The 19,569-nt window shown below is 41.1% G+C and overlaps 1 protein-coding gene across 2 annotated transcripts; it reads left to right on the top strand.

Moving 5' to 3' along the window:
* Positions 1–1,007: 1,007 nt before the first annotated feature.
* Positions 1,008–9,174, top strand: LOC141785352 (carbohydrate sulfotransferase 3-like). Of its 2 annotated transcripts, XM_074663639.1 has the most exons (3): positions 1,008–1,229; positions 6,805–7,009; positions 7,107–9,174. In XM_074663639.1, the coding sequence occupies exons 2-3, from the start codon at positions 6,930–6,932 to the stop codon at positions 8,323–8,325; spliced, it is 1,299 nt and encodes a 432-aa protein (XP_074519740.1). In that variant the 5' UTR covers positions 1,008–1,229; positions 6,805–6,929; the 3' UTR covers positions 8,326–9,174. The 2 variants fall into 2 exon arrangements, with proteins under 2 accessions (XP_074519740.1, XP_074519741.1); XM_074663640.1 differs by lacking the exon at positions 1,008–1,229 and having other exon boundaries at positions 6,685–7,009.
* Positions 9,175–19,569: the final 10,395 nt, after the last annotated feature.

Raw genomic sequence — 19,569 nt, 5'->3', positions numbered from 1 at the left:
GAATCACTTTAGGAAAAACAGGCAACTTAATGTACTTAGAAAATGCTTTAGTAAGACCCCAAAAAACTCCATCAACTCAGGGGACATGGCATCTAACACTCTGTGGCAGTCATCAAACAACCTTGATTTCAGTATGGAATAAATTAACCATACGCAGTATGTGTAGTGAGGGATACCCTAATGTTAACAGGTCAGACAACACTTCATTTTATCTAGTTAAGGGGCACAATCTTTGAATACCAACTGTTTCATTCGTGCAAAAACTATACAAAAGTAATGAGGGGAAATAAAAGAAAAAAAACAGCTTTGTTGAAATGATGAAAAGAACAATTTAAAGCACTCTTAACAGATGCATTATTATTTAGCATTACTTTAAAAAAAATCTACTGTGTTGATTCAGTTTTTTTTTTTTTTTACAATTATTTTAAGTGAATAAATAAAAGATTATAACAATTATAGCTTAAATGATTTGTAATGAACCCTTTCAAAGAATGTGACGGGAGTTAGAGTTTTCAACATATTTCTGTCTTTAACTTTGTTTCGTACATTTCAGGGGTGCATTCAGGGCTCATTTTTGAGTTTTCAAAAAATGATTTTTGGTTTTACAAAAAAAGAAACAAAATAGAAGAGTGAGGTATTTGACAGGTGGAGTTATGGTTTTTAGACCTTGTTTTCTCCGCTAGGCGGCGCGGTTGTGTCGTTTTTGATAATATGCCAACATGCTATGATCTTCATCAATAACTCATAGAAAGACAAATTAGGCCTACTAATGCAATTAGGTTGCTAGGTTGCTAAGTTGTTAGCATTATTTAACCTAGCATGGTTTCTTCGTATCATGAGTCCAGTTTGTTTTACTACAGGCTGTTGACAGAGAAGTGATGGAGTAGTGCGCCTCCTGTCTGAAGCCCTGCTCTCTTGCTTGGACCTCAAACTTTCCCCATGTGATTCACTGAGTCGCAAATGTTGCACTGAGTTGTCATTCAGTCCCGCTCGCAGCTTGACCTGCAGGCTCCTCCAAATATGACTCCAACTCATCTGCAGGCTTTTTTCTCCACAACGCTTCAGGAAATTTACTTTGGATTGCTCTGCCTGCGTCTCACAAGTGAAGTATCTGGAAAGTAACGGGACTTCTGTTTGTCCGGTGTCGCTGTTTGAAGGAGAGGCTGATCAACTTCACGGATGAACCGTTGGAGCGAGGACGCGTTCAGCCACCGCAGCTCATCATTATGGTGGGTATGGAGGGCGGATATATTGCCTATAAACCTGTTGTGAAACTTACTGGACTTTTCATCTTCTAACAACTTAGTTGAAGGTGCACTAGAATCAAAACAAATAATTAAGTTTAAAAGTTTTTAAAAGTGTCATTTTAATTCAGTATGCATGACTTCACTTTGTTTGTCCTTTTGACCTTTAAACACAGTGACGTGCTTTGAGGAGAGCTCAGCCACTAATTCAATTTTATACTTACAAATAAGTCTTTACTTTTACTTCAACAGATTTTTTTTTAATTCAACAAAATTTGCCCACAAAGTGTCTTTTCTGCACTTTAAGTACAGTCACGCATGCGCTCATTATCTGATTTTCAATGTGCAGCAGGAGAACTACATGTACTCTTAAAGTGCAAAATCACCGCTTTGTTCGTACACATACTTAAACCAGCGTGAATCTGGTCTACACCCTGATCTTAATTAAGCTTTGGTGCCTGCATGCCTCTCTCTGACTCTCCACTCCTCCCTGATTGATACAAGGCCACTACTGATAACTTTTTATATACCTTCTTTATCTCTGCTGATATAGATGAAAAAAGTTATTATACTCAATAAGACCTAATACATTATTGTTGGCAGTAAAAATGATTTCTAAGACCTGACCACAAACTTCCTCTTCAGATATGTGCACTCATTACACTTCCTGTAACTTCATACCTCAGTTAGATTTCCTAACTTGGTGACTGACACTGAGAACAAACATTTCAGTTAAACTGCTTAAAAAAAAAAAAAAAAAAAAAACTTCATGAACAATCAGATAATTGCACAGTGCGCAAGCTTTTGCTTATAAAACTGGCCAAAGACTTTATCCCAGTATAAGCGACCGTACATCCAGGGCTGCTCCTGTAAGTTGTCTTTTACGTCTCAAAAATGTAATACCCTCATTGCAACCAACTTTTCTTAATAGTCTCAAAGTTAACCAAGTAGTCTGCTGATCATTTTAACAACAGATTAACAGTTCAGTCTGTAAAATGAAGAAAAAAAGTGAAATTGCTCATAAACCAGAGCCCAAAGTGACCAATTACAACTGTAAAAACTTTTACTCCTCATCATAAAAGTGAATCAAATCCTCAATTTTGAAAAACTTTTAGTACCAATCACAGTTAAAAGTCTTGTGTATTTTTTTTTTTTTTTTTAAAGCTATTGACTCATCCTCTTTTAGCATCATGAGTCATGATGTCACATGAGCTGCTTTTCAGATAGGGATAATCTGATAGCGCGTGAGGCTAATTACGTAGCTGGTTTTAAATAGTCTAATCCAAGTTGTGTCTCATATTTTATAGCTCACATCACCGTTTTTTTCATTATACAATATGCAAAGACATCATCCTTTTATGTCATGCCACAAAATATAACCAGAAGCTCATAATTGGCCTTCCAATCAGTTTTCTACAAACAGTGCAAAGCTACATTCTCCAAATCTAGAGTACTTCTTGAGAAGAGTTGCTTTGTTTATCTTCTCGTTACATTTACATCCAACAAGAAGCAGCTATTAAAAAGCATTTGTAACAAGATGATAAACGGCGTGGTGGTGGTTTTGTCATGAGCAGATGATCCAAAGTGTCATATGCCTCAGTGGTTTGTGAATATTCAAGACTGTCCGCTCATGTGTGTGTTTTTTTCCTTCACACAGCAGATGTAATAAGCTGAGATAATTGGAGTACATCTAATTTAGCACAGAAATGACAAAACCTCAGAGCACTGGTTGTGTTTGATGAGTTATTGATGGAGTCTTTTTTTTAAGTTTTATAACATATGGAGAGGAAACATGTTTAGGGATAGATTATATTACATTAAATTAGTTCCTGTTAAATCTGACATAAATGTTGGTGTTAGTTTGATCAGGCACAGTAATAAACTGTATGAGAACTGCTATCTGAGTGATCTCCCAACATGACTTGTTACATTCATAGTGGTTGAGTTGTTGACCCAGTGTTGTACGAATGACCTGGCAGTTCATGTTCCGCGATCTCGCCCCACAAGAGGGTTTGAGTCCCCGCTCTGTAAAGAGACCTTTGTGGTTGTGGCATGCGGCAGGGTGGTGCAAGACCCAGCAGACTTTTCCCCTCGCTGAAAACGTGCCCCGGCACACAGGCCGTTCACCTTTTCATTACACTCACCCTCCACGTCAACACAGCTCCCTCTGAGGTGAACACTTCCCATTCCCCTCAGAGAATTTCACACATGGTGTCCAACCATCTCCTTTGTTTAGACTGCATGCTTCCCTGGACTGGCTCCAAACTGACCCCGGGCAGAGGTCACAGAGGGATGTGAGCGCTCAACCTCCAGACGAGGTCGTGTATCTGGCTTTTAAAAACTTCCTGCTTGTTTTGTCTGTCGTGCCATAGCAGGTAAAAGCTCAGTTTGTTTCTTGTTGATTAATAGCAGCAGTTTTGCTAATAGGTTGGCCCCTGAGGCCAGACCTGCCATCATTTCTCAGACACACTCAAGACTGTGTGTAACTCCTGACAGATCCAACAAACAAATGTTCTCACAAACCCAGACGTGTGAGTCAAGATGTAAAAAGACTCACTGTACAAGCTTTGTGTGCTTACCTGAATACTTTTAGGTAATCCAACAGTTTCCTTAGGTTGGCTCGTTTACTTTTATTGATGCACGACAAGATAGAGCAGGATTATGCTTAAACTCAAGGATCTGAGTGATGAAACCATTATCCTTCAGGTAAGCCATGTTGCCATGAAATGAATTTTGCAATACTGTAATTACTGCGGTAAAGCATTGTTTCATATAATTCAGTCCACCAAGTGGTTAGGCTATGAAAGAGATGTATTTCTCCTGATGTAGTGAGAGGTCACTTTTTTGTCACAGTCATTCTGAAATGATGATGAACACCTTTAAGGCCAGTAGCACTGAGGTAGCAACATGGCTTACAAGAGAAAGTAAACATTTAGCTGCGTGCAGAAAGTGAAATAGACAAAGCCTAAAATGTGATACAACCAATTTTTTGAACAAAAGTAGTGGCATCAAAATATACATTTTGAAGCAAACTCAAAACTGCAGTTTGCAGACTATGAGCCGCTATATTTTTTAAGTGCCTTGAACCCTGCAGCTTACACAATGGCGCAACTAAATTATGGATTTCTGCAGTCTTACAGGCCTCATAGCCTTGTAGCATCAATAAAATATGTGCCAAGGAAAAATTTGAGATTTGCTGAGCTTTGATGGAGTTTAGGCATAAAAAGCCAGCCTGCTCTTATTTGTGGACAGTGCGTCTGATGGAGTGGCCGCTGTCACATCAGCAGCAGGTGTTTCTGCTGATGGGAAGGGTACAACAAGTGTTGTGCTAGTTAGCTATGAGTTTGTTTTCACTTCTTTTTGACCAATAAACATGTAGTGGAAAAATGCCTTTGATAGACTCTTGTTCTGAGGATGAAACCTGAGCGCTGTCCAGCGCCACATCATGTTGTTCTGTTGGGACAGGTTATTGCTTTTACTCCTTGTGGGTGATGATGATAAATATCTAAAAACAGCATTAAATGATTTAGGAATCCTATCTTGGATTGATTAAGCTGTAGAGCAGCTGCCTCAAAAGTTTTGTGTTTTTGGCCGTGGCTAAGGGTCTAAGTCTGAACTGTCGTCTTCCGTTGTTCAGTCAAAATCACTGCCAACGATCTGTCAGTTTCTCTGTTTATTGTGCGAAAAACACAATAGCGTCGGAAAAATCATGTCAGCGAAATGTTATGTCTCATTAGGAATGGATACCTTTCACATTTGAAACGATACAGCACCGATGCCTGGTACCTGGCAGTTGGTACGGGTACTCAACGGTACCAATTTTATGTATTTTTCATGTTTATGTGGTAAACAATATTAATTTGTTTAATAATAGTACTTTTCTTTTAATTAAACATATTTGTTCTTAAATATATATCCTTGCAATGCTGTGTTCATGTCCAGCATGGAAAATCTCCTACTCTTCCACTTCCTCACAGTTACAGGGATGCATTTAGGTACCTAAACATGGTATCTTTTGATTTAACGTGAATCGATACTTGGTACTTTTGGCAGAATTCGGTCGGTGCCTACAAAAGTACCTGATTCATTACCCATCCCTATGTCTCATGCCACAGCCGTCTGTGTTACAGCAGCAAGGTTTGGAGGAATAAAAGCTAAGAAATCTTAAGTGCTTCATTAGACAACCTTGGAAAAACTCCTGGAACGACAAGCTAGTGATGTTATTTTTTAAGAATTTATTGGCATCCAAAATGTTACTATGTAATTTCTCACTCTTTTTAAATAAAATGCATAAAGTCATTTTTTTGTCTGTAACCCAGTTTTCTCATCACTATAGTCATTTTTAGCTTGAAATGGGATAAGCAATTCTTCCAAAAGCACATTGTGGGCTAAGGCCTTTTTCTAACACAGTATAAGACATTTTCCACCTGCTAAGGAGGATATGTTCTATAACACAGAACAGAGTGAGAATCATTTTTTAAAAACTTCCCTTGTTACCTCTTGGAATACCGTGATATAATACCATTATCACAATATGAAGGAAAAATGATATAAACTTTAGGTCATATCGCCCACTCGAAAGGTAAACTACCATCAGTTGCAGAAATTCCCAAGTAGGCATCAAGAAATCCGCTCCCTGCTTGGCGTACCTCCCCTCTGTTACCCTCTACAGATTACCTGGAGAAGTGAATGGCCTGCAGGCTCACTGCACTACAATTTACAGCTCAATGACAAGCAGGCTTTCCCCTTCAATTTCAGCACAGCGCAGTTTAACCCTCTCTGTGTTTGGATGTACGTCCCCCTCAGTCTCAGTCGGTGTTTTAGAAAGCACAAAGGCATGTTGTGAGGAAGGAGCACACATTAGCCCACCACCAGATGGTTCACTGCACAGCTAGCCCATGTCACCAAAGGCCTCCTCTGTTGAAAAGATCTCCTCCCAGTGTTGACATGAAGAAGCAGCTGGCAGTTTGGACCACAGGCTGCTCCGCTAAATGTCAGTGGGAGGTTGGGTTATCGCTCTGACCTAGACTACTTCTTTGCAAACTGCTCTGCAGTTGTGGAGTTTCAGTTTAATTACAAAATTGTCCCTGATTGTGCCCTCAAAGTGCTCATTTTTGCGATCACTTATGCAAAGACTGAGTCATAAATGGGAACGAGCTTTCAGTCTTGCATGGTGGGTGGGCACGTTCCTGCAATGCACTGCTGCACTTAAAGATAACAAGGACTTCCTCATGGGAAGAACCGGCCAGTGCAACACACTCAACCACGTTCTATTCTTACCCACCTTAGATATGGTATTTTTGTCTCTGAGTCAAAGCCTCCAACACTGGTTTTGGAGTACAGTAAAGCAGAAGAAGAAAAGAGTCATGGGAAGGAGAAGTCTCTCCTCTCTGATTTGGTATCATGGTTCAGTTTAGATATGCAACAGCAGGCTGTCAGTTTCCTCATTTCTCTGAGCAGAATATCTCACAGAGTTTCGACACCAAGAATTGAGAAGTGGTTCCTGTGTTTGAATGTGCAAAATGTGTAACTGACAGGTGGATGCTCGTTTCATTTACAGGATGAAACATCGCCAACAGGGAATACAAATATCTGGAAGGCTCTTTAAGAGGGCGGCTGGAGACTTGCAAGATTGGCAGAACCCATTAAGAAGAAGTCTGTAAAAGCACATCCAGGCATCCAAGAATGAGGATCAAATACACGATACCCGTCGTCTTTTTTGTGACACTTGTTATCATTGAGAAGGAAAACAACATCATATCAAGGTAAGTCCATTTCAGGGATGGGTGGGATGTGTTTTGTGGTTTCCAGCATCTCAAATGCTCCCTATACTTTAAAAATCATGTCTCCCTTCATTTTCAGGGTGTCAGATAAGCTCGCCCTGAAGCAGACCCCCCAGACCCCCCTACAGCCCAGTGGTTCCTCCCATGTACCGCTGAAGAACAATGCTTCCTTCGCCAAACTGGACCCTGCCTTCACGCTGATGAAGCGGCGCCTGGAGAACTACAGTGAGCACCAGGCGCTGGTGACTCAAGGCAGGAGACACATCCTCCTGTTAGCCACCACCAGAACGGGCTCATCGTTTGTTGGCGAGTTCTTCAACCAGCAGGGCGACAACATGTTCTTCTTATTCGAGCCGCTGTGGCACGTGGAGAAGATGTTGACTCTTGAGACAGGTGGCACCAACGCGACAGCGTCGGCAAAAGCGTACAGGGATGTGCTCCGGAAGCTCTTCCTATGTGACTTTTCTCTCCTGGAGAGCTTTATCGAGCCACTTCCTGTGGACCACATCACCCCAAACCTGTTCCGCAGAGAGTCCAGCAGCTCTTTGTGTGAGGAGTCTGTCTGCAGCCCTGTTGTCAAAGGAGTCTTTGAGCGTTATCGCTGCAAGACGAGACGCTGTGGGCCTCTCAATTTGACAATGGCGTCACAGTCCTGTCTGCAGAAGGAGCACAGGGCGATTAAGTCTGTCCGAGTGCGGCAGTTAGAGACCCTGCGTCCTTTAGCAGAGGATCCACGGCTTGACGTCAGGTTCATTCAGCTGGTGCGGGATCCTCGGGCTGTTCTCGCCTCACGTATGGTGGCGTTTGCTGCCAAATACAAAAACTGGAAGCAGTGGGCTATGGATGGGGATGTACCTATCGATGACGATGAGGTGAGGAAGCTGAAGGGGAACTGTGACAACATCCGGATGTCTGCGGAGATCGGCCTCAGGCAGCCGCCGTGGCTGCGAAGGCGGTACATGCTGGTGCGGTACGAGGACATAGCTCGCTTCCCGATGAGAAAGGCGACGGAGATGTACCGGCTCGCTGGGATCCCGTTTACTCCTCAAGTGAAATCCTGGATCCTGAAAAACACTCAAGCCTCCAAAGAGGCCAGCGGCGTTTACTCAACACAGAAAAACTCCTCGGAGCAAGTGGAGAAATGGAGGTTCAGTTTACCGTTCAAAATAGCCCAGGTGGTGCAGAGAGTTTGTGGACCAACGCTGAAGCTTTTTGGGTATAAATTTGTGAGCAGTGAAGAAATGCTTATGAACAAGTCAATTAGCTTAATTGAGGATAAAGTGTTCAACTTTTTATAGACTTTTGAAGCTGGAACTCTGAAAACGACACAAGAAACTCTGGAATGACTGATATTTATTTGGGGCTTTTGTCTTGAGCTTCTTTCCTGCTATTTTAAGTTTTCTACTATTTAAGTAGTCTGAAGAAGAAACGTAGCAGAGATACCTGTAAAGCTTTAAAAAAAAGGCGAATAAGGGGTATAACTTGATGAAATGGAAAGCCATCTTTGTTTTTGCACTATGTTCTCTGTCCAAAGCAAACGTTCTCTCTGGCTTCTTTAGCACGCCGTTCCAGATTAAATTAAAAAAACACTTCCAGGAACCTCAGTTGGTTTGTTTAATCCAAAAACATCCACAAAAGCAACAAGTGCTGCTTTTTACACCAAAGAAACTTGAAAAGAGAAACTAATGCACAACCAAAGCTCCAGGAAGAGGGAATATGAGGCAACTCTACGCATGAAACTCAGCCGTTATATCAATGCTTTATTTATTTTTTTTCACTTTGCTTAACGCCAAAAATATGTCCACCTCTGAATGTGCCCTCCTCTTCTCCAGGGGTGCCCTTCTTGCACGAGTATACTGTATTTTGCTGAACATGCATGTTTATAATTGGCCAAAAAGCTGTTTGAAGTCGTCCTGGGGACTGTAAGGACACATTCTGTAAAAACAGATGTTTACACTGCCACTGTATGCGAGCATTCCAACTGCAGCTGGTTTGCAGGATTGTGCGAGGTTTGTCGGCAGCTCTCTGTCTGTTGACACAAGTCTGTTGGCTGGTGATAAAAAGAGGCCCTGATACTCTGGCCTGCCAGACTGTTTGCTGATGTTCCAGTCTGTTCCTTTTTTGCATTCTGTTTGTTGCAATAAACCTTCTTTATTCAAAAACTATAAAATATCTCACTCTTAGCCTGAATGTTCTGTAAATCAGAGTAATATTTGACTGATGTGAGCACTGTTAGATCCCCTTGTCCTGTTACTGTTCTTACTGATCAAAGTCCAAACAACGTCACAAAACATCCTGTCAATACAGGAGTCAAGTGTCCCTGCATTTAATACTCCCTTTGAAATGCTTCCAGTAGAGTCACCTCAGTCTGTTTGAGCAGGAGTGTAGAGAGAAACAGTTCGCCAAAACTGAAAAAGCCTCCTTGGATTACGTGCTCATCCATGCTTCAATCTCTGTTATCAAAAGTGACCACATTTGTGCCAACGCCCTCAAGCCCTGGTCTTAAAAGATCTCTGCCACAGCCAGGCCAGCAGCTCTGACAGAGATATACGCTACTGTTAGCATGCTAACACTCTCTCGTTTGACAGTGTTAACCTTGTTCACTGAGTTTATCCAGCGGCTGACAAACTGTGAGATGAATTGAGACTTTGGCGTAATGGCTCAAGATATCGTCTGGCTGAGGCTTGATGGAAAGTTACAAAAGTGAGCAGAATTCCTCCTTTGGGCACCATGAATAATTCAGAACTTTAAGGCATTTCCTAACGTTTCAGAGAGATTTCAGCTTGGGCGAAAGCAGTGCACAAACAGGACGACGGTCCAGTGCCACTCTTTTAAAACAGGCAGAAAACAAACATCAGAAAGACTCTCAAAGGCAGATTTTGTTGAAGGAATTTACATGCCACAAGCCTTATTCACATGAGTGCTTCTGAAAGTTTTCAGTTTCGTGTTCACATCATACCATTTTATAAAAACCATTGTGAATTTTTCTGTTTCTGCTCAAACCTGAATCAAAGTAGGAATTTTATCAGGTTGCTGGCAGATTAAAGCCTGGGTGAAGCCTGGCTGAAAGTTTCAGCTATTAATTTCACACCAAGCGGCAAACATTAATATTAAAATGTGAAACTGATACAGAAGTGCAAAAAAAATTAGTCTTTACAGCAAAAATAAACACTCATAAAGCCTGGTTTAAAAATAGATTGGGTCTTAAGAGCTAATTTCTCTAATTTTCTCATAACTCACCTCTCTACTTCATCCTAACTTAAAAAAAGCAAGGTTGATTTCAGCAAATGCAAAATGGTAAGTCTCAAACATCTGTATCAGAAAGTAATGGATGATGTCATAGAGAAGATGTACATGTATTATATAGACCACACATGCTGCTTGTCCTAAAAGTTTCAGGGAGTTTTTACAGTTCTTGGGCATGTGTGAACCAAAGTCATTGTAGTTGATGAAAACTAACGAAATTAAAAAAAGAGGTGATTTTTTTTTTTTTACATGAAATAAAAGTTAAAACAAGGCTTTACAAAAAATGTTAACTAGCTAAAACTGTAATGTGAGTTTACAAAACAAACTTAAAACTAAAATACAGTTGGCACATGCACACGAGCAAGCACACATTGACCCTAGCACAGTGCGAATGGCAGCGAAAGTCGGGCGAAACTAGCAGAGCTCAGTTTGGGATTTTTTGAATGTGACTGTGTCTCTGACAGGAGACGGTGCCTCACAGTGAAAGGTGATTAAGTATGTTGAATGTGTGTTTAAAGGGGAAAAACCCCACTCATCTTAAAGTCCATTTGAAAAGCTAACCTAGCTTACCTTGTCAAAGTAAGGGAAACCCCCCAGCCCCTTTCTCCTGAAACAGAAGCTAATCCCCGGCCAGGCAGCACAATGCTCGAGACAACCTGAGGGCAGACAAGACTGATGCAGAGCTTTCTGGTTTGATGACGATGGTTGTTCATCTCTTGTTGGTGAATACATTTTTCAATATGGTATGATGTTGAATATTATTACACAATGTTTTTCCTGATATTTTTGAATCTCACCCCCGACAATTATCCCATATATCAAAAGGGACTAAAACTACACTGCAAAAAACTGAACTCATATCAAGGGTTTTTGTCTTATTTTTTGTACCAAAAAAAAAAAGTATTTTTAGACTTAAAGGTATAATTGGTAGTTTGGTAGATTTTGGTAGATACACTTTTTGTTTAACTGGTTAAAATGACCTATATATCCAGATGGCAAGCAATACATGACGTGTTCTTAAATGAGAGCGAATAATATCCACTATCACTAGCAGGAGAAAACCCAGGAAAACATCAGCCAATCACATTGATTAGGATACAATCTGTTAAACCTATCAAACCCTGTCCTGCAGTTTTGCCCTCCTCCTGCACGTACATTTCACCGGCGTGCACTGCCCCTGACTCAATGCGTGTTCCAGAGTTTGGCAGTGTACAGGTTCACACTCAGCAGAAGAATGGCAGAGAAACTACCCATACCTCGATTACTGGTAACTGCTCCTACGACTAAACAGAGCAAGAAAAGAAAGATGGACGTTTTTTTTTTTTTTCCCCCTGCCTTTAACTATTTTAGTAAGTCCTAGAGAAAATGTACATATACTATTTGTATTATGGCTTTACTCCTGATATCTTGTCACAGGTAAAAGTGGATAATGCTAGCAAGACAGTTGTGAGTGCCAACAAAAGTCACGTTTGTTTATTTGTTTATTAGCTTTACGTTTTAACATTTAGTGTTTCCTTACCTCTAAATGAGACATGACTCGACGTAGTGCAAAACATACAATGATGTGCTGAGTCCGTCTTTTAATCGTAGTTGCGAATCAGCGGCGCTCGTGCATGTGAGCGGGGGCGTTGCTTTGGAGGAGCTCCAAGGGGAGGGGGAGGAGGGGCTAGGAGGAGTCCTGACGAGATGCTACATTCAAATTCATGCTAGTTTTTCTGCCTTCAATATGAGACACATTTACCTGACCAGTCCAGCAAAATGTCCCATTTCAAGTTATTCAAGACAAAAAAGAGGACTGAATTGCTTGTAACAAGTAAAAAAAAATGTGCCAATGGAGTAAGAGGGAAGTTACTTGTATTGAGACATTAGTCAAATTTCAAGAAACTTTGTGAGCACATTTCTCTTATATCATTGGCAGATTTTTTTTAAAAATCTTGTTACAATCATCTTAGCCCTCATTTTTGTCTTAAATAACTTGAAGTAAGACATTTTTCTTGTCTGGTCAGATGAATGTCACCTGACAAATACACTTGGTAAAATTTATTTTTTAACAGTGTAATACTGAAAGTTATAAAAACTGAACTTAAACTAATCCTTTAAAAAAAGAAAAGAAAAAAAGAACTAAAATAGAAAACCCACAAATTAAAACTAAACTCAAAACAAACTAAAGAAAAATGCACAACTTTAATTACCTTGTGTGAACACAGCTATGTGAAGACGTGTTGGGGTTTTAAGGTCTTTCTGTTTTTGTCTATAACAGGGAAGATTTCTTTTATCTGAATGTGAGTTTTCAGACATGGATCTCTAAAAGAAACAACTGGATTGATTTTACAGTTAAATTTGTAAAACAAACCTTTCAGTGATTTGAAAACCTCTTGGCTCTGTCTAAAAGAATAACTGGAGTGTCCATTCCTCCTTTTGGTCACTAAACTAAATGTTTGAGTCTCTGCACATGGACTGGTTTGTCCCAGAGGAGGCAAGAAGGAAAGATACTGTGGAGGCGTCCTGACTTCCAGTGTGTTTACCACTGCGGGCCCGGCTATTTAAGTCTCCAAACCTAGTAATTACCCAAACTTTACATATAATGTGGTCCGAGTCATTTTGGTCCACCTGACCCCACCCGCTGCCAGAAACGCAGGCAGTCTGTCGTTACACACTCATTCTCTTTCTGCCTCATTCTTCTTCACGACAGAGCTTTTGGTTTAAACATTTAGACATTCACACATCTGAGCTCTCACACATTGCCGTGCCAAAACCACTTCAGTGCACTTAAAGTAAGTCCCCTCATATCAACAGATCATTATCTGGTTAGTTTGGGCTGGTTGTTCTATTTTAATGGAGAGTGTTCCCAGGTTTGCAGCGTCTGGCTCTAATGAGGAGAGCTTCACATTCATAAACTCTTATATTGGAGTGGCTTTATGTGGCAAGTGTGGAGGGTGGAGTCACAGTACGGTCAGGGCAAATATAGAATAACCACTTTCCACTGAATCGAAGCCCTCTCACCCCCCTCTGCTGTAAAACGAGTGTTTGAGTAGCCCCACCCTCCTGCCACATCAGCCATGAGGGGTTTGAAATATGCAAAACAGCCTGAGTGAAGGATCAGAATGATACTCCTCTGCAAGATCTGTGATAATCAGACAAAATTGAGATAATTCAGACATGTCTGGGAGCTAAACACATAAAACCGGCTCTGTTGAAGTCGATTATGACGGCTGAGGAGGAGGCATAAATCTAAATACGCTGTAAACGATCATGCACGGAGGAATGCAATTCATAAAAATCAGGTTGTTGCATGTGATAATGAGCAACTCTGGGAGGAATTTTTATGCACCAAGGTGATGAGTGATGAGGAGACGAATTAAGCCGGTTATCATCCCTCATAAAGAAACTGTTGTGCAGGAGCTGTCAGCGTTCTCACACCAACATTTCCTAAGCCATGCGTTGAATCTATACAGGCAGTTTTCTGGTGTATCAGCAGCTCTGTGGCAGACTTTGCATAGGAAGCACTTCCTTCTCTGTATCATGCTCCGTCGTATAAAAAGCTGGTAATAAAACATGTTTTTCAGAGGCGTTTATTGACGTGAGATCAAATGTCACTCAGGCTGTCGCGCCAGATTTTTATTTCTAATTTGAGTGAGAGCAGGAAATGGCAACCTGGGGATTTATGAGTGCAGCTATGGGTTTTTCTTTTCTTAACATACAGCCATAGTCTGACATGAGAGTTGTGATGTGGTTTGTTTTTTTTCTGCCGCAGCTGGAATGATGTGTTTGCAGTCTCAAAAAGGAAGAGTAGGAACTTTTGTTTTGCTTCATTAAAGGCGCTGCGGTGACTATACGTTTGGCGTTGATAGCAGTGACACTTTTTGGCCAGAATAGGTAGTGCTTTTCTCAGATAAAGACTCCAATTCCCATGAGCACTACCACCCACTGGTCGTCTTTAAAACTACTTTTCTTTGTTTAAGGGTCTTTTCTCACCTGAAAGTCTGGGCCGAGGTCTACGTTTTTGTTACACTGTATACATCTGGTTCGCTTTGCTACAGTTCACACATAGGTTTACACGCTGCTTATGAAATTGGACTGGGACTGAGTGCAGGATCAGAATAAGACGATGAGAAATTGAACAATGAGCTCAGCCAGCACAAGATCAGGCTATCAACTTGATTGAACACACATAGATAACATAATTGCTATTGGACAGCAGCTATAGCGTTCAGCTGGAAGAGGAAGTAGATGACTATTGTGGCGACCCCTGCAGGCAGTATGTGTCTGGGGACTCAGGGGCCATTAACATGACAATGGTTTTGTTGCGTTTCAGCCTTGCGTTTACACGGAAATGGTGTTTCAGTCAACCTATAACGCAAACTTTTGAAAACGGCCTTCGGAGTGAGATTTTCAATGGAAACGCTGACATCACACTTCGCTTCGCGCGAGCGCATACAAGAAGACAGTACCGTTGTTACGATTGTCGCGAACTATCGTGTTGAGCTTGTGCTGCTGAATCTGCTGACTGTCTTTATACAAAATGTGCATCTGTTGCTCTACTTTTGAACTTAGTATTCCCCAATACACCAGATGACCGGCTCAACTCTACTTCAGTGGAGATCTACCAAAAGCGGCTTCTGGACAAGACAGTTATAGTGCTAGCTTACACAGAGCATTTCCATGTAAAAGCAGATTTTTTTCAATGCGCTTTAGCATTTTCAGATGAAACATTGTCATGTGAATGGGGCCTAAAAGGCTTTATATGTCCTTGAGGTGCTGAAGGGTCCTGCCTGATTTGGGGCACCTAAAAAAAAACAGCTTCCTGTTCCTCTGTCTCATACTTTTCTGCCTGGGTCGGGAGCTGACACTGCTCTTTGTCAAAGTTTGGTTATGTCAACAGTGAACACAGTCTTCAACACCACATACACTATAATGCTTTTACACAAATCCATACATTCACCACTGACTTTACTGACTAAACACACACACGTCTTGTTATGAGTTGGTTTGATTTTTTAAAAATAAATTAATTCTTTTCTTTTGTAAACCCGTGACTCCTTCAGGTTTTACCACAACCCACCAGCCGGGTTATGACATCATCATTAGTGTGTCATTGCGCTCATACAGGCTCCAAATGGCTCCAACATAACAAACAAACACCAAGACACATACTTACATACAAACAAAGAAAGCCACAGCTGCATCCATCTCTACCATCGTTATTAGAACGTTGCTTCCTCTTGGGTGAACTAAACTACTTGGATAGACACACTGCTTGGCTTCGTATGGTGGCGCTGTGTTGTTTTGTTTTTTTGTTTTTTTTTGGATAAGCAGAGTAAGACGTTCTTGGCCAGAAGTCTGATTCTCTCCTCAGCATGTATACACGGACAAACCAAGACCCCCTGCTGTGACGACCGAGCTATGACCTTAGTTGGACCACTGTGTGAATGTAAACATGCTGCCAACGAACTTGCATGATATTGTTATAAACCCTGTCCTTTGTATGTCCCTAATTGTTTTTTTTTCCTGTAGTTTTTAGGATTTTTTGTAGTTTTTTTGTGTGTACTTTTTTCAAGTTGGTCCCTCGTTAAATAGCCCGACCAAATATTTTTTTGACACATTGTCTCCTCTCACCGTGTGGTTCCATGGCTCATTTTGTTTTGGTGATGGATTTCCTTTTCCTGTAGTCATGTCTTAATGTCCTGTCATTGGTACAAAGGTCCCAACCTTTCAAATGCTTTCACACTGGGCATGAACCAAGTCCAAAAGTCCGGGCCAAACGATGTCGGAGTGAAAGTCCCCTAAGACAAACTTTTGATGGATAGTGACGAGGTAACGCATTCATCCGTGGTTACGTAGTGGTATTGTTTTGTCAATGTCACTTTCTTTTGTCCTTTTTCTTTTCGTCAGCTCCAGTGTCCACCACTACTACAAAATAAATCCTAGAAAACATTTTTTTTCTCAAGCAAAAAGGACAGACCTTGGGACTTTTGGTTTTGGTACATGAATTCATGTCCTCCCAGGAAAATCCAACCTGACCACAGATACTGAGAAACAACATTTAGAAATAACTGATTTTGAGGCTGATTGCATCTTTTTAAATCATGGTTTATGAGCAGGCAAACATATAAAAATTACAGTATTTCGAAATCACCTTTAATATGAGCATAGAAGCAGACTTCAATACCACAAAACTTGTTATCTTTGTAACCAGTCATCCTCTAGCGGACGTTGAGCAACTGTCTCATCATGCGGTCACCGCCAGCTTTCAAGGCTCTTCCTGCTCAGACGACTTTATTTATTCCTTGATTCTGAAAAAATTCAAACCAAAGTTTTAAATTCTTGTGACATGTCGCATAATGGGGTATTTTCTCTGTTTTGTTTTTTTTGAGCACTCCATTGTGGCACACCACGCCATAAAAAGCTTTGGACAGAAGGGAAATGGATGTGTGGATCTAAATTCTGCAAAACATGTGAGAAGTTCCCCTGAGATGTGGGCAGCGGCTTGAACTGTCTGACCATCACAGCTGCTGAAATGTAGACGAGACACAATAACAATGATTGTGATGACTGTGGTGTTACCACTTTACATCTTTACTGTAACGTCTGGGTGTTTTCTGAGAGGTATTTGAGGAAGAAGTGGGAGAAAAGCGCTTGTTTTGACGACTTTTTGGTTGAATTTTTGTGATTCTTTAAGGCCTGTAAGAGAAGACAGAAAACAGGAACTTGATACCCAAACAGCCCAATCTTTGACTTCCCTACATGGTTCTCTTTATATCTGAGCGTTTTTACTGCTGCACCCTTTATCATTTCAATTATGAGCTCAGTGTTTGTGCACAGCTCTGCCAACATCTATACCCCACTCCCAAAGAGAAACATAAAGCATTACACCCACTCTAAATTTAGATATTCATCACGTTTGAAACAACATGGATGTCATTTAGTTGGACTCACTCAGTATGCCAACAGAGCAAACAATGGCCTTGTGGGTGAGGGGAGAGTTTAAGTAAATAGTTGGGGTTAGGTCAGCGCTAGGCACAAAGAAACGACATGACAAAGCAGCGCTCTGATCCTGGCTGAATTGGTGTCATATTGACTCAACCTGTTTGTTCTCTTTACTCACATTCCTTCCTGCGACAGCAGGTAAAGCCACAGGTTTCCTGAGTTCTGGGGCTTTTGTTTTCTTTCTTTCTTGTTCAATCAGGCTGGGAAAGCTCCTGAGAGATAACAGGAGTGTGTAAAGACATAAACATCACAGCACAGAGCTACAAGTGTGTTTTCAATCTTTCAAACTTTTCTGCCTAGCGTACTCCCAAAGTACGGCATAAATGGGCTTACTGTAGCTTCTGGAGTACAAGATGTGCCCCGTTTGCATTTTGAATTAGGTTCTGTGAAAGGACTGTTTCCTTCGCCAGTTCTCGTGAGCTTAACACAAAGCGTCAGTCTTCCCGTACATCAATACCTCCTTTTGTATCAGCACCAAGAGGTCTTTAAAAAAATTTAGAACTGCTGAATGGCTCGCTCCATTTGTCCCCCTCTGCTGGCTTTGTTCCAGAAACAGACTAAGTGCCTTTCTAACAGTCACGATAAAAAAACAGGCATTAAAGTTACCGGCTAAGAGGAGCAGCAGGAGCCAACGGGATCCTGATGCATTTACCAATTATAGATTAAACCCCAGCCTCGACGGAGTAATGACAGGCCTCTTTCCTCTGCCATGTGAGCACCAGCAGCCGTGCAGATGAAAGCGTCCCATAAAGATGCTGAGGAAAAAGTGCAGCAAAGCCACAGTGACCACCGGAAGCAGACAGTGAGAATCCATTTTTACACGCCGGAAATGATGGTGGAGAAAGTGAACCGCAGTCAACTGTGGGCTTTTATTCCCACCTTTCCCCCTCGCTTTTTCCTCCACAGACACAAAGGAGCATCTGTGTTGCTCGTAGCGTATCATACACCACTGGGTGAGCAGTGGAGGCAGGTTATTTCCAGGATAAGTCGAACAATAATTACAGCCTGTGGTGGCCTCAGAACGAAGAGTTGCCATAGCAAACATTAAAAAGCTTTTCTTTAATATTTATTATGCTGTGATAATTTTTATACAGGTCAGGGATAAAACTAGAGCCTTGAACTGTATCAATTATAAGCTTATGTCAACATCTGACCACATGCCACAATGCTAAAATAACTGAGTGCATGGTGTGCCACACCACAGCAGGGCAGTGTTTAACTCAAAGAGCAGCAAACTGGGGTTATTAAGGTCAGCGATGAGAGTCAGCTGCTGAATTTCAGTTACAGCGCTTTGAAAGGAGATTTAACGATGACATCTAAAGTAAAATACAAACCTGGAAGGTGTTTCAGCAACAGATGAAGAAAAAGGAAAGCCCTCATCCTCTCTAACACTCTCACGAACCAAAAGGAGGAAACAAGTCAGCCCTTTCTAAAGTCCCCTCTTTTTTTGATCCGGGGCAGCAGGAAAGGGAACATTTTCATACCTTCACTCCGGCCATGTCTCGTACACAAAGCTGCTCTATTTCCAGCACACAAGGCTGTGGTCTTATATGGTTGGTGGGCACAGACAAAGTACGGCTGAAATTCCCCCCAGAGAGAAAAAACAGGTTATATAAAGAGGGACCAAAAGCGCTAACATTTAGGACTTTATTTAAAGATTCTTATCAAAACAATGAGGGTTATTTCAGTTTGTGCTCTGATTTTCCATCTCAGGAATCAGTTCTATTTATTCTTCTGTCTAAATGTAGTAGAGTGACTCAGCAAAAAATACTTTCTTATGGGACAAAAACAAAGACATTAAAGGGAAAGGAGAACAGTAGTACTTGAAAATTCCCCGTTGACCCTGCTCTTAATATCAGTGGTTAATGCACTCAGTACTGACAAGTAATAAGTATGCTCATTTAAGGACTTTGGATTTTTGTTTTAACACATACAATTGTTTGAATGACATATCAGTAGATTAATTCCAGACAAATCAGTGTTCAGACTCCCTTCAGCTAATCTGGGGCTGGTCTGAGCAGCAAGGTAAGTTTAGAAGGGTAAAACAAGCCTAAGTCCTGTTTTTAAGGATAGCAGCTCGAGTGCTGATGCTAGAAGGCTACTTCTAGAGGTAGAAAGCCACTTCTAACTGATGCATAGCTAGCTTATACAGCTAGCTTTAGCTGAAGCTTTCGTTATAATTTTTAATCCCTGGCTTTTATCTGTAAAAACAATATATTTTCATTTGAGCTGGCATCTTTGTAACTAACCAACTCTTTTAAAAAATGAGCAAAAAGAAGCTAGCTGGAGTCTTTTTAAGCTAACCAAGC

The sequence above is a fragment of the Halichoeres trimaculatus genome, unplaced genomic scaffold (assembly GCF_033239565.1).
Source record: "Halichoeres trimaculatus isolate MK-OKI-2021-1 unplaced genomic scaffold, fHalTri1.1 fHalTri1_scaffold_23, whole genome shotgun sequence".
In the NCBI taxonomy this organism is placed as follows: Eukaryota; Metazoa; Chordata; class Actinopteri; order Labriformes; family Labridae; genus Halichoeres; species Halichoeres trimaculatus.
The sequence above is the reverse complement of the archived record's forward strand: the minus strand, read 5'-3'. Positions and strand labels throughout refer to the sequence as shown.

What these genes read in the sequence shown, in the direction of transcription:
- LOC141785352 (XM_074663639.1), top strand. Translation starts at nt 6,930, where the DNA reads ATGAGGATCAAATACACGATACCCGTCGTCTTTTTTGTGACACTTGTT. An exon ending in GAAAACAACATCATATCAAG is followed by an intron (nt 7,010 to 7,106) that starts GTAAGTCCATTT and finishes CTTCATTTTCAG; the next exon opens with GGTGTCAGATAAGCTCGCCC.